General features: G+C 28.6%; 2 protein-coding genes across 2 annotated transcripts; one reads left to right on the top strand and one right to left on the bottom strand.

Annotated features, from left to right (window-relative positions):
- The first annotated feature begins 1280 nt into the window (after positions 1 to 1280).
- On the top strand, positions 1281 to 3333 carry LOC108576038 (epoxide hydrolase 4-like). Its single transcript, XM_017938982.1, has 6 exons — positions 1281 to 1521; positions 2036 to 2160; positions 2241 to 2516; positions 2597 to 2754; positions 2833 to 3087; positions 3149 to 3333. The coding sequence occupies exons 1-6, from the start codon at positions 1309 to 1311 to the stop codon at positions 3331 to 3333; spliced, it is 1212 nt and encodes a 403-aa protein (XP_017794471.1). The 5' UTR covers positions 1281 to 1308.
- Positions 3334 to 3908: 575 nt separating this feature from the next.
- On the bottom strand, positions 3909 to 12689 carry LOC108576019 (WD repeat and HMG-box DNA-binding protein 1-like). Its single transcript, XM_017938962.1, is given in 21 exon segments — positions 3909 to 3988; positions 4066 to 4202; positions 4262 to 4566; positions 4648 to 4973; positions 5084 to 5252; positions 5367 to 5521; positions 5640 to 5743; positions 5819 to 6102; positions 8869 to 9144; positions 9213 to 9606; positions 9684 to 9926; positions 9986 to 10206; positions 10285 to 10509; positions 10616 to 10799; positions 10843 to 11089; positions 11156 to 11409; positions 11491 to 11733; positions 11823 to 11931; positions 12022 to 12173; positions 12262 to 12376; positions 12613 to 12689. Coding segments are annotated over 21 exon segments (4251 nt in total). The 3' UTR covers positions 3909 to 3957.
- Between the last annotated feature and the right edge of the window lie 257 nt (positions 12690 to 12946).

Raw genomic sequence — 12946 nt, 5'->3', positions numbered from 1 at the left:
TACCGATATGTGAGTTATGCACTACCGATAAAGAAGATACACGATTAAATTTGTGTTAATAAAGTAGAGAATATTGTAAATACGATCTGGACCTGTGATGATAGGTTTATTTTGTGCCTCGTCTGTGATATTGCACTTATCCAAACCATTTCTACTTTTCAATTAATTTAAAAATAAAAAATATGTTTATTAGTATTTATTTCTTCATGCTTCGTGCATTTATTATATTTTAGATAAGAAAAAAGATACCAGTAGGATATTAAAAAAATATGGGCTATGAATATCTGTGACTGGAAATTATACAGCGTGTCTCATACAACTAAGACTAGCTACGTCTTTAAAATAGTTAGAAATAGAAACAAATTTTTGAAGACAAAATTAAATAGTGTTATATGTTTTCCATTACTTTTATGCATTAATGCCGTTACAAACTGCAACTGCATACTTTTGTTTAATGGAACTATATTAACTATTTTAAAGATATAGCTACTCCCCGTTGTGAGACATCCTGTATATTAACTAGTAGAATAGATATTAGTTTCTTTGAATATACTGTTATCTTTTATAAATATTATCACTATCTGTATACTACGTGTTATATATGTACATAAAATGTGAGAAAACTATATAAACTGATTATTTAGAAAATAACATATATAAATCATTTTCAAAAGAAATGTACATCGCATCATATTATGATAATTACATGAAATTTTAAGTTAGACGTCAATGCATAATTTCAAGCATGATTTCGAAATATACAACAAAAGATCCAAGTATACACAATCGTATCTTTTTATTAATGCATCATATTATTCTGGGAAAAATTACTTTCAACTCGTTTAAAAATGTCTCCTATAGATGACGTAATACTTTCAAGAAATAAATTTCTAGGAACATTTCATCGTAGACTTCAGTAAAACTCATTTTGACGTTGCGTACAGATTCGATAAGAAATTACCTCGCTTTTTACGATGACCTCTACTCCCTCGTATGTGGAGATGAAAACTTTAGTCAGTATTACATTGTCAACTTCACCGAAAGCGCAGAATTTACGTTCGATATTTGTTTAACCACGTGAATGATATCGATTTATATCGTTAGATTAAACCCAAAAATGGGTCGATAATTCTTCACTTTCATTCTGAAAGGCACGTCCGCTTTGAAACGTACTAACGCACACATACATATAAATATATGTACTAAGATCGGGAAATCATCTGTTTGTTTAGTGAATGATTCAAATACAGTTTACGTAAAACACGCTTAAATTTGGAAAGATTATTTGCCTGTTTTCTTACAACAATTATGATTACAAACGATAAAATCGTCTATATATCTACTTTGGAGATAATTCAATTGCATCTCCTCTCTTTTGTGTACGGCTGGTATTTAATAGTGCAAAGATTTTTAAAATGGGTTTGGGATCCGAAAAAGTTTTTTATGATGAAACAGCGCGATAAACCCCCACCTTGCCTGGTAGACAATAACTTAGGAACTCATTCTTATGTAAAAATCAGGGTAAGTACACAGTTACGAAGCTTTTACACTACACGTATAACACGAAATTAAATTTCGTCTAAAAATTGTCGACCTTTGATAACTCTTCGCGACATACATAACAGATGATGCACACATTCGATTTTAATCGATAGTTGCGATTATAATATTTTTGTTAGCGGATGATGAAAACAAATACGTTAATTTCTCCTTTTAATTACCATTTCATATTTTTGTCCACTTTTTTCGTTGTGCATATATTAATATGAGACAAATTTTTTTTTGCAAGAACGATCAAAAACAAAAAATTTAATTTAATTTGTAAAAACCAAAATTATTAGCCAAAAATACGTAACAACAATTACAATAATAAGAATGCTTAAAAAATTACAATGAAAATTAGTAAAATAAATGTCCCTGATTTTATAATGTTAACAATGCAGCTAAATAGTAATAACTAATTAAATAATGTCACAATAAACATTACAAAAGGAAAAATTTCTTATAAGTGTGGACATTTTTCTTTTTTCTATAGGGTGTAAAATTTCATTATGTAGAAGCTGGAAATAAAAATAAGCCACTTATACTATTTTTGCATGGATTTCCTGATTGTTGGTTATCCTGGAGAGAGCAAATACCATGTCTTGCTGAACATTACAGGTACAATTAATTCTTATTAACAATTCAGTAAAATTATCAAATCATTTACATCTGTAAGAATAATTTTTATATCTGTTCAGAATAGTAGCAATAGATTTAAAAGGATTTGGAGATAGTGATAAACCATCAACTAAACGTTCTTATACAATTCATGTTTTAATTGAAGAATTAAAACAATTTATTTTAACTTTTGGAGTTAAAAAGTGCAGTATAATTGGTCATGATCTTGGAGGACTTTTAGGATGGTATATGGTGGCCTTACATGGGGATATGATTCACAAATTTGTAGCAATTTCATGCCCACATCCTAATTTTTATTGGAACTGGAGACCTGGTGCTTCTGTGTTTGATTTAAAGTAAATTAACTATATTTATAAGTTTCTTAATATTTATTGTAGCAATGATGTTTTTCTAATATATTTATATTACTATTTAGATGGATGCATTTTAGTAGATTACCATTTCTTCCTGAAATTGATGCTCTAAAGGAAGATTTATCAATTATAAATGATGCATTTCAACATCTTCAACTAAATGAACCAAATAATGAACAGAATTATGTGGAAGCATATAAGTATGCATTCAGTAGGAGAGGTAAATAAATATAAAATGTTTACTTAATGCTTTTTATAGATATATAAAAGATACTGAAAATAAAATTATTCATTACAGAAGATTGGACAGGTGCAATCAATTATTACAGAAATCTTCCCTTTATACGTCTTAATATAGATACTTGTGATCAGATTTCTACTCGAATTTTACTTATAATTGGAAATATGGACCCATTTGTTACAATAGAAAATATGATACAAAGTTCTGAATATATTGAAAAATTTAATGTAAAAGTGATCTCAGGAGCTCAACATTTTCCACATCAAGAAATGCCAGATAAAGTAAATACGGCAATTTTAAAGTTTTTCATGGGTAAGTAATTATATAAACTTTTATAAGTCCTTTATCAATCAATAAACAAGTTGTGTTTTAGGTACAATAAAAAAGAACACCATGGAAGAAACACTACCTAAGAATATGATGTCTTCATGGTTTGGGTCTCTAAGCAACACTGTTAAGTATGGTAATCATATGTTTGATACTGTTCATAAAAAAACGAGTAGTGTCGCAAATCTTTTACCTAGTAGAGTACTTTACTTAGGTCAAACTACAAATTAAATTACACTTCTATCTTTATCAAAATGTACAACTCACAAAACTACTAAAAAAATTTAATATTTTCATTTTAATACCATTTTGAAGACACAAACGTAAAAAAAAGGCTGACTTGTTTTAATTATATCTAGCTACATATTTTTACATACAAATAGGGTAATTCATACGAACATTTTATCACAGTTTAGCAGACATATTTACATTACTTGTTAATTATTTGATATTACATATACATGTATAAGTTTTAGCTATAGTATTAAATTATATACAGATCTGTCTTTCTGTAGGTTAAAGTCAATGTTATATTGCGAAATTAATATTTTATAAACGTTAATATAAAGTAATCTCTTAAGAGCATATTAAAACGTTTATTGTATTAAGTTGTAAATAGCTGATAAGGTTATGTAAAAAATAACTTAAGGATATGTGACAAACAAATGAAATTATTAATTACAAAAACAGAATATATTTTAAGATATAAAAATTATTTTAAAAAGAATTACATAGTTAAAAATTCTAATATATATTGGGTATATTTTATTGAAAATTGTTGTTTACGTACGTTAAAAATTGGCAGGGCTTGTGTCGTTATTCTATCATTTTTTACATATGTAATTTAAAAGAATGTTATTTTGTTGTATTTTTTCTAGTTTGTTTCCTACAATACAGATCAGCGTTTATATTATGTTATTTAACAATAAAGAGTTAATTAAAATTATATTGCTTTATACTGACTTTCCAAAATTTTCACCATCTTCAATTGTCTCTGGTAATTCACAGTTCATTGTTTCTGGTAATAGGAAACATAACAAAGCACCAAGTAAGGGTCCAACTCCAAATATTAACGGTGGTAACCAAGGTTGAATTTTTCCCTAAAAATAAGTTATATACATGCATAAAGTATGAGCAATTTAAACGCAAAAGATATTACCATTGTTGCAATGAATGGTGCAATTATGCTTCCAATCCTTGCACAAACACTTCCCAGACCAACACCAACATTCCTAATTACAGTCGGGAATGCTTCACTGCTATATAGATATATTGTTGGAAAACTAAGTGCCATTCCAGCAAGACCTAATGTTGCTAAAAACACTGAAAAATTTGAGTTTGATATCACAGTCAGTAAAAGCAAACTTGCAGCAGACAAAATATTTCCACCCATTAAAATTTTTAACCGTGATACACGTGATATCAGAAGTAGAACTATTATAGTTCCAGGTAGTTCAATGGCAGCTGAAAATGATATATCAAATTTTGGGTATTGAAAAGTTAGTCATTTTTTATTATATGAAAATGAACAATATGTAGGTATACCTGATACAGCAACATTTACAAAGATATTACCATCAATGTAACCCATATATTGTGCTAATCCAAAAAAGCAGCTACCACAAACAAACCAATTAATACATATACAAATAGTTTTTAATCTCAGATTTGGTGTTCTGAACAAGTGTGTAATATTATAGTTTTCTTTATTTTGTTTATGACGAGTTCCTATGTTACTTTCATATGTTTCTATTGCTGTTTTAACATTTTCTAATGGTATTTTATTTCTACCAGCTGCTTTAATCAGAATTTGTTCTGCTTTTGACAGTTTGCCAACAGCAAGTAACCACCTTGGTGATTCAGGTATAATCCTATAATATTGGAAAATCTATTCAAAGTCTATTCTGAATTAATGAATAAACTAGCACTAGAAAAATTTTGGAGCCAATAATTTTAATGTTCAATAACTAGTATTACATACCAATAATATGACAATAAAAAAAGTGATGGTATAGAAACTGCCATTTGAAAACCATCCCATGTACGTGTTAAGTATGCAATTAAGGGATTCATTAAGTGTCCCAATAAAAATGGCACATGAAAGAGAACTGACATTATTGAACGCCATTCTACTCCTACAATCTCCATGACTGTAATTTATTAGATAGATTATTTTAAAACATTAAAATAGCACTAAAAGTTTTTATTATTAAATAAATTTATATGATATTATTTAGTGCTTTTTCAACTTATACACTACTTACGTAAAACAAAACTAACAAGCATAGTACCACCTGTTGCTACAGCAGAAATGAATTTAAATATTACAAATAGTTCATACCATGGAACAAATGCAGTTATAAATCCAGTTAATGATTGCAAACCTATAGCAATCATTAGAGGTTTTTTTCTACCAATTCTGAAAAGGAATATACGTTGTTCTTAGTAATTTGTCATGCTCTACATTCATACACACACATATATATATATATATATGTGTGTGTTTTCTTTTTATTACATTGTGACATTTAGCATACCGATCAGCCATTATACTGAACACTAAATTACCAATAAGAACTCCAAACATTATACAAGATTGAACAAAATTTGCTAATTGTTCTCTATCACAGACCAAATCCCACTAAAAATTATTGTATGTATTAATTTGCGCACTTATTTATTTAAAGCAGTGTATAAAATTATAGGTGGAACTTACTTGAGTTATAATACTCTCTTTAAATATGCGTTTGTCATACTTAAAACTAGTACACTTCTCCATTGTATTATTTCCTACGTCTATGTAACATTTCATTATAGTGGATTCATTAGTTCTTGATACAGGTGCAGCACATGAAAAATTAGTTGGAGGTGCAAGAAATACAATAGATAGTTGATGCCAAGCAACTGGAAATTTTACAAGAGATAATGCTACTGCAATAACAATATGCCATGGGCCCATTACACCCATAGCATTTTGTACCACATCCAATGGAGTATGTTCTGAAAAGAAGTATTCTTAATTATTTGCGTATAAAAATTATGTTACTAGATGATCTAAGAATGACAAGATTAAAGTTACGATAATAACCGAATAAAAATCAGCTTGAAAAAATTTTCCTATGATTTGTAGTTTAAATTGTTACCTCCAATGAGTTACTACCTTATCGACAGATGAAAAATCTTGATGTCTTTATTTTATCACAGACAAAGATATGGTAGATCTTTATTAAGGAAGAGGAAAACACACTTTTCATTTAAAGTGCGATAAAACGGCGACAAAAAATCGTACTTCAACTTTTTAGAGGTCGTTGTAAAGGGAAGACTTTCCTCTACAAAATCATTTTAAAACGAATCTCGAAAAAAATTGTTTAAACTCCGCAGAGCCGTTTGAATTTGTAAAATTAAAAGAAAAAAAGCAACTTCAGTTTTTCACTCCGTTTTATAATATAAAAGGGTTTTCGAAAAAATTTAGTTCAGAGATGTGAAAGTAGAGGCTTCACTCTTTACAATAATCCCATGTAGACTGTTGTACAATTTTTTTTCACAAAGTTACAGTAGTTTAAAAATCAACAATTTTTCTGTCAAAATTTAGTGCTCCTTTAATTTTGTGGAGTAGCATATGTGATTATATTTATAAAATTATAGGCATAAACAAAATATAGCATGTTTTATACATTTAGTTTGGATTTGGAGCACTATTTAGTCTTGTAATCTTATTCTATGGCGAATCGGTAACGTTGGAAGTGACACGAAAATAGTAATGAGTCTCTAGAGCACCAAAATCGTGTGATGATAGAAATATATTAGCTGAAAGATTATTCTATATATTTCTAACTTAATTTATATGTTCAATTATAAATTATAGAATGTTTTATTTGTTATTTGAAAATATAATTTCCATTACAAAAGTGAATGTAATATCAACGAAAGATTAATTTATTACCTATTAAAGTTCTTAATTAGCATCATTAATGACATAAGATGGCATTAATGAGTATCATTAATGGCAATCAATTATAAACATGCTATAAAACTGTTATAATGCAGCAACATCGTTATTGGGCTTTGTTAATTGGCATATAAGAATAATTACATTCGTGTTCTTAGCTTCACCATTTTTATATGCAACTTTCTGAAGCAATAACGGTATCTATGTCACATGTGCTTACGCATTATGCATTACTCAAATTACCGTAATATAATCTCGAGGGCAAAGAAAAGTTCATATGAATTAAGAACGTGTTTGCATAAACATGCCTATAGTATTTATTTACGTTATAGATTGATATTGCTTTTATCAGTTAAAAAGAGTTATCATTTTTTTTTACTTTCATAAAAAGAATATTACAATATTTGAATATTCAGTTCATAATATTTAAGTAGGTAAGCATTTGAAATAAAGTACAGAAGACTTCGAAAAATAGGTAAAAATAGCTAATACGAAAATACAGCTGTTTTTATAAACGTTCTATTCAATATCTCAAATTTAAAAATAGTTTTTAATTGTTTCGTTGTCAATACGTTTGACACTTTGCGAAATAATCGATAAATAAAATCTTACAAGTCTAGTTATATGGGAAATGTATTATACTACATAGGTCATTTATTAATAGATCATACTTAAGACATTAAGAAATAAACAGATTACTATAAACTTTTATATTATTATTGCACCCGTAACATTTGCGTTATACATTTAATTTTCGGTAATGAGAAATAAAATACAAAAGCCAGGCGCTTTTACAGAAACTAGTAAATATATTTTTACGTTCAATATTGTACATGACATTATACATAATAGATATTTTTGATATTTCTAATATTAACAACTGTAACTATTGATTTTTTAACTTATAAAATTCCGTATGAGTGATGAAATTTTAGTTATTTTTTCATATGCGTATCCTACAATGCAATTGAAGACGCGCGGTTTGTGCCATTATATTAAATGTATATTTAGACTTAGTTGCGTTTGAAATACTCACACAAATAAATGTAGAACCATGCCAAATACATATATCGACTTACCTTTCATTGCTTTTTCAAGCATTATGTTTCAAAATTTCTGTCGGAATTTGTTTTTATCTATGTAATTACTATCTCTGCACAACGGTGCGCGTGCTCCAAGCCTTGAATCTTTCACCAACTACCGTGTTAGTTTAGAGGTTTAAGTAAACTGAAAAGAGCTCCAATGCTGTTCTTTATCTGCTTTATCGATGTAGATCTCTAGCAAGTAGCCAGATGAAAATATCAAATTAGAAATATCTACTTTATCGATGCATATAATTATTTGTTTTGTTCCGTAATTTTTGCTATGCTCTCAACACTTGTTTTATACTTGTGCACTGAAGTTTATGGTTTCATTTCGCACTAACACAAACGCACCAATGTATGCAATACGTAATACGTATAACTATTGGCTAACTTATAATTCAAAATTTGGCGCATTGCACGTCATTTGACATAGAAACGCCACCACCATGCGTTTGCGTAAGTCGGAACGAATTGACAAAACTTAATTTAACATGACATGGAATTATAATTAAATGAATAAACTGTATTAAAACATGATACTTTGACATTTATTGTATATTATACAGTTAAAATAATTACATTGACGTAAATTAATAAATATTAATTGTTTAAGTTATAAAAATATAAAACCGTGTTTATACATCTCAAACAGTATTTATTTCTCAAACGCAAACAAGCTAAGTGATTTACTCGAAGCTCGTTTTGGTTGATTAGTTTCTTCCTTCTCGGGACTTAATTTTCTTTTTTTCGATTCTAAGGACGATGAAATACTATTCGGTAAAGCTGTATCCTTTTCTTTATACCTCGTTAAAGCCTTTTTTGTTAAATCAGCAGGACTTAACTCTGGGAATTCTTCTTGTAAACTTTCTTTATTTTTCGCGTACCAACTAATGAATGTTTCTTTTTTTGACACATTTTTTGTCTCTTTTGTCTTTGATTTTGAAGATGCTAATGTTGATGTCAGTGATTTTTCTGGTTTTTCTGGAGTAATGTCCAAGTTTTCTAATCCTGTTAAAGATAAAATTCGATCAAAATATTGTTACAAATATACTTAAACATATTAATAGTAATAATACCTTTTATTGTCGGAGAATTACCGCCTTTTAAGAATGGATTACTTCTTCTTATTGATAATGCTTCAGTCATAGATAATGGTTTAATTTCTATATCTGGCTTTTTTACGGTAGTTAATGAAAATGTGGATTCTTCAACATCATTATCCAGAGGTTCGTCATCACTTTTAACATCTTCATTACAATTATCATTATTTTCACTTTTATTTTTATTTTTATTTTCAGTTTCCCTTTCCTTTTCTGTTTCCTTTGTGTCAGCAATTGTCTCCAATTTATTGGATAAAGTTATTCGATTTAGTCTTCGTGCATATTTGATTGCTAATTCTATAACTTTTTCCGATGCAATTTGTTCACAGAGTTCTATCGCTCGGTACTCCAAATTACTCCGACAAGCAAGCTAATCGAATACAAATAATAGATATGTACATATTTATTTAACGTAAATAAATTTAATAGATTAAGTAATAAATGTACCGCAATAAGAGACAGCACTGCTTCATTTTCTTTCAAAGGATTAGTTCCTAATCTCCATAATTTTAATTCCTGTTCCGTTTTCTCGCTTCCAATTGCACAAAGCGGTGGAGCTAAAAATATTTCTGAGACTACAGGACGTGGAGTAGTTGGAGGATAATGACTTCCTTTGCATAAAATGCAACGAGCAATACTTTGTTCTTCGCTTATTCCAATTATAAAATAATGATCTGCTTTGCCCTTAGACTGTTTTAAATGGGTTAATAAAATATACAATATGTCACATAAAGCAACATGATGATTACCTGTTCACTCATATCACTAGCTACTCTCCACAGAGAAGATTTTTTGCTATATACTTTAATAACATCATCAGCATCCATTATTACAGGTGATCCAAGATCAGAAAGTCCTAACCACATTAATTCCGACGAAGGTAACAGTGGAAGACATAATGTTCGACTATGTAAATTTACTCCTCGAATTTGAATTAACAGTAAATTCATACACTGATCGCCTGACGCTCCTGATTAAATATTTTAATTCCATTAAAAAGTTACTACAAAGTAAAAACTAAGAATAATCAAAAAATTAAAAAACGCACCTATTCCATTGTGATAAGCAAGTACTAAATCATTTTTTAATCCATTCATTGTAACTACAGGACCTGATAAAGCTACGATTTCGCGTTGCGTGCCTCCTACAGTAAAAATTCTTAAATTTCTTTTAGATGTTGAAAGTGCTACAAAATTATCACCAGCCGCAATGCAATGTCCTTCTTCACCTTCAGGAAGATCTAAAGACCACTCTTTATTCCCAGAACCCCAACCTGTTTTACAATGAATTGTAATTACTTTTAATTGACTTAGTTTAAAACAGTTTAAACAATGATTATATATAGTATTAACCTTGTAATGCTACTACAACAAATTTGCTGTGTGTGTCACTATTTGAAGGACAATTTAATGCAAGTGCATGTGGTGATAAAGCCGCTATTGAATGTCTTAAATAATTATTAATGTGCATACTACGATGAATTGTCGCATCATGAAATTCCACTTCAATACTGGATTCATCATATTAATAATAATTATATTATTATACATCATCATAATATCTGTTATTTGTAGAATTAATATTACACTGAAAGAAGGTTTACCATAAATCGAGATAATAAATGTAGTGGAGATGAGCCAGGTTGAAATGGTGGTTGTAAGTGAATTTCAGATCCAAGAATGTTTGTATCATGTTGTGATTTTTCAGACACTACATCAGAATTACTTATTTGGTCATCTTCAAGGTCTGCTGATTCTTTGATCTTATTTAAAGATATAACGTTTTCTCCATTATCATCCTCTTCTTCTGACATAGCAATATCATTATCTTTGATATCTCCATTTGTTTCTAAAGCTGATTCATTAAGTGTTGTCTTATCAGATATTACCTAAACAGAAATGTGATCAACTTTTTACAACTCAGAAATGCTAAAAATACGTGGTTTAGATACACTTACCACATCAATACATCCTAATTGACCTAAAGAATCACAGAATGCAATTTCATCTGATTTATCAATATTCCAAGATAATGCAGTAATTTTAGCATTTTGTTGATGTTCAATGTAGCCAATTAATTCTTTAGTTCCTATATTCCAAACAATTACTTCTCCATATACTGTACTAGCAGCTAATAGTGTACCACATTCAGAAAATTTACATATATTAATTTCCTATATTAAAAATAATAATATTGTAGAATATAATGAGATATAATGAGAGAAATTAGATATTGAAACAAAAAATAAACGCACGCTTTTTATATTAATACATTTTAAATGAAACAATTCTGTCCAAGAAGATCTTTCAACTATAACTACATCTTTTATACAAGGATATGCAAGGTAACTTCCATCTTTAGGGTGAAATGAAGGCACACCATATACTTTAGCAGAAAAAAATGAATTAGATTTAGGAACAACATTAGCCCAAGTATTTATAACTCGTTTCTCTTTAATATTCCATACACGTATTGAGCCATCTGCACTTGATGATGCCTAGAAAAATTGAGTTTCATGAGGAATATTAATAAATAAGCACAATTTATGAGAAGATATAAAAAATTTAATAATAAAATATACTTCACCACAAACTCTTCTTTTGGATCCAATGACAAGCCCAGTATAGGAGCTTCATGACCCAATAACTCTATATTATTCGATGTATTAATATTAGTAACTTGAATTCTCATATCACTGTAACATAATATACGTTGGACATTATAACATAAAAATTTAATATATGAATCGAAAATTATGAAAATGCTATGTGCATATTTCACATACCAAGATCCTGACACTATAATATTGCTGTTTTTGGTTGTTGCTAATGCTGAAATAGGTGCTGAAAATCTAGTAACTATTCCTTCTTTTTCAAGATCAGGATAATTAAGAATTTGAATTGTATTGTTATCATTACCAACAAATATTTTCCCATTCTGAAATCATTGAAACATTTAGAAAACATTATAATCAATAAATATATGAAAATGAACTTTGCAATTAACATTCTTTTTATATTTGTACCTTTGATACAACTGATATAGCTTGTTCTGAGACACAGCTTGCAGCTGGATCATCATCCATTAAATTTAACCAGGATCGAACATCTCCATCAGCTCCACAAGTAACAAGTCCTTTTCTAAAAATGTAAATGTTTCCATTTTGTTTACATATTTTCTTATTGTTTATTTTAATCTTTTAAACTTTTTTTCTGGTCCTCCTTTAATTGCAAAATTTCTTAGTAGAAAATGTATTTAAAAATCATGAAAAACATAAAGTAAATGCTTACATAGTAAAAAATATTTATATTACAATTATTAATAAATATTGCTATGAAATATAAAAGCATTCATTCTTATTTGTTTCTGCACTTACTTTTCACCAGTAAAATAACAAACATCCGTGTGTCCCTCTGGATGTGCATAACGCATAGGTTTTTTTATTAATGGCATTTTTAAATAAGTTAATTAATAATGTTATTTAACCAGTTATCAAGTCATAACTATGTAACTTACTGAATCTTTCATTACAAACTTGCGATCCCTTATGTACGCATTTTGGCGCGCATTCTCAATCCTTGCATGTTCGAAACTTTTGAATAGATATTCTATAAATCTTGTATATTTTAATGAATATCAAGCTTTTCCGAACCATAATCCTTTTATTAAATTTTTTTGTGAACTAAAAATATTTAATTTTTAATATTATT

The sequence above is a fragment of the Habropoda laboriosa genome, unplaced genomic scaffold (assembly GCF_001263275.1).
Source record: "Habropoda laboriosa isolate 0110345459 unplaced genomic scaffold, ASM126327v1 scaffold309, whole genome shotgun sequence".
Classification (NCBI taxonomy): Eukaryota; Metazoa; Arthropoda; class Insecta; order Hymenoptera; family Apidae; genus Habropoda; species Habropoda laboriosa.
This window is presented reverse-complemented; position numbering and strand designations above follow the sequence as displayed.

What these genes read in the sequence shown, in the direction of transcription:
- LOC108576038 (XM_017938982.1), top strand. Translation starts at nt 1,309, where the DNA reads ATGATTACAAACGATAAAATCGTCTATATATCTACTTTGGAGATAATT. An exon ending in ATTCTTATGTAAAAATCAGG is followed by an intron (nt 1,522 to 2,035) that starts GTAAGTACACAG and finishes TTTTTTCTATAG; the next exon opens with GGTGTAAAATTTCATTATGT. An exon ending in AATTTTAAAGTTTTTCATGG is followed by an intron (nt 3,088 to 3,148) that starts GTAAGTAATTAT and finishes GTTGTGTTTTAG; the next exon opens with GTACAATAAAAAAGAACACC.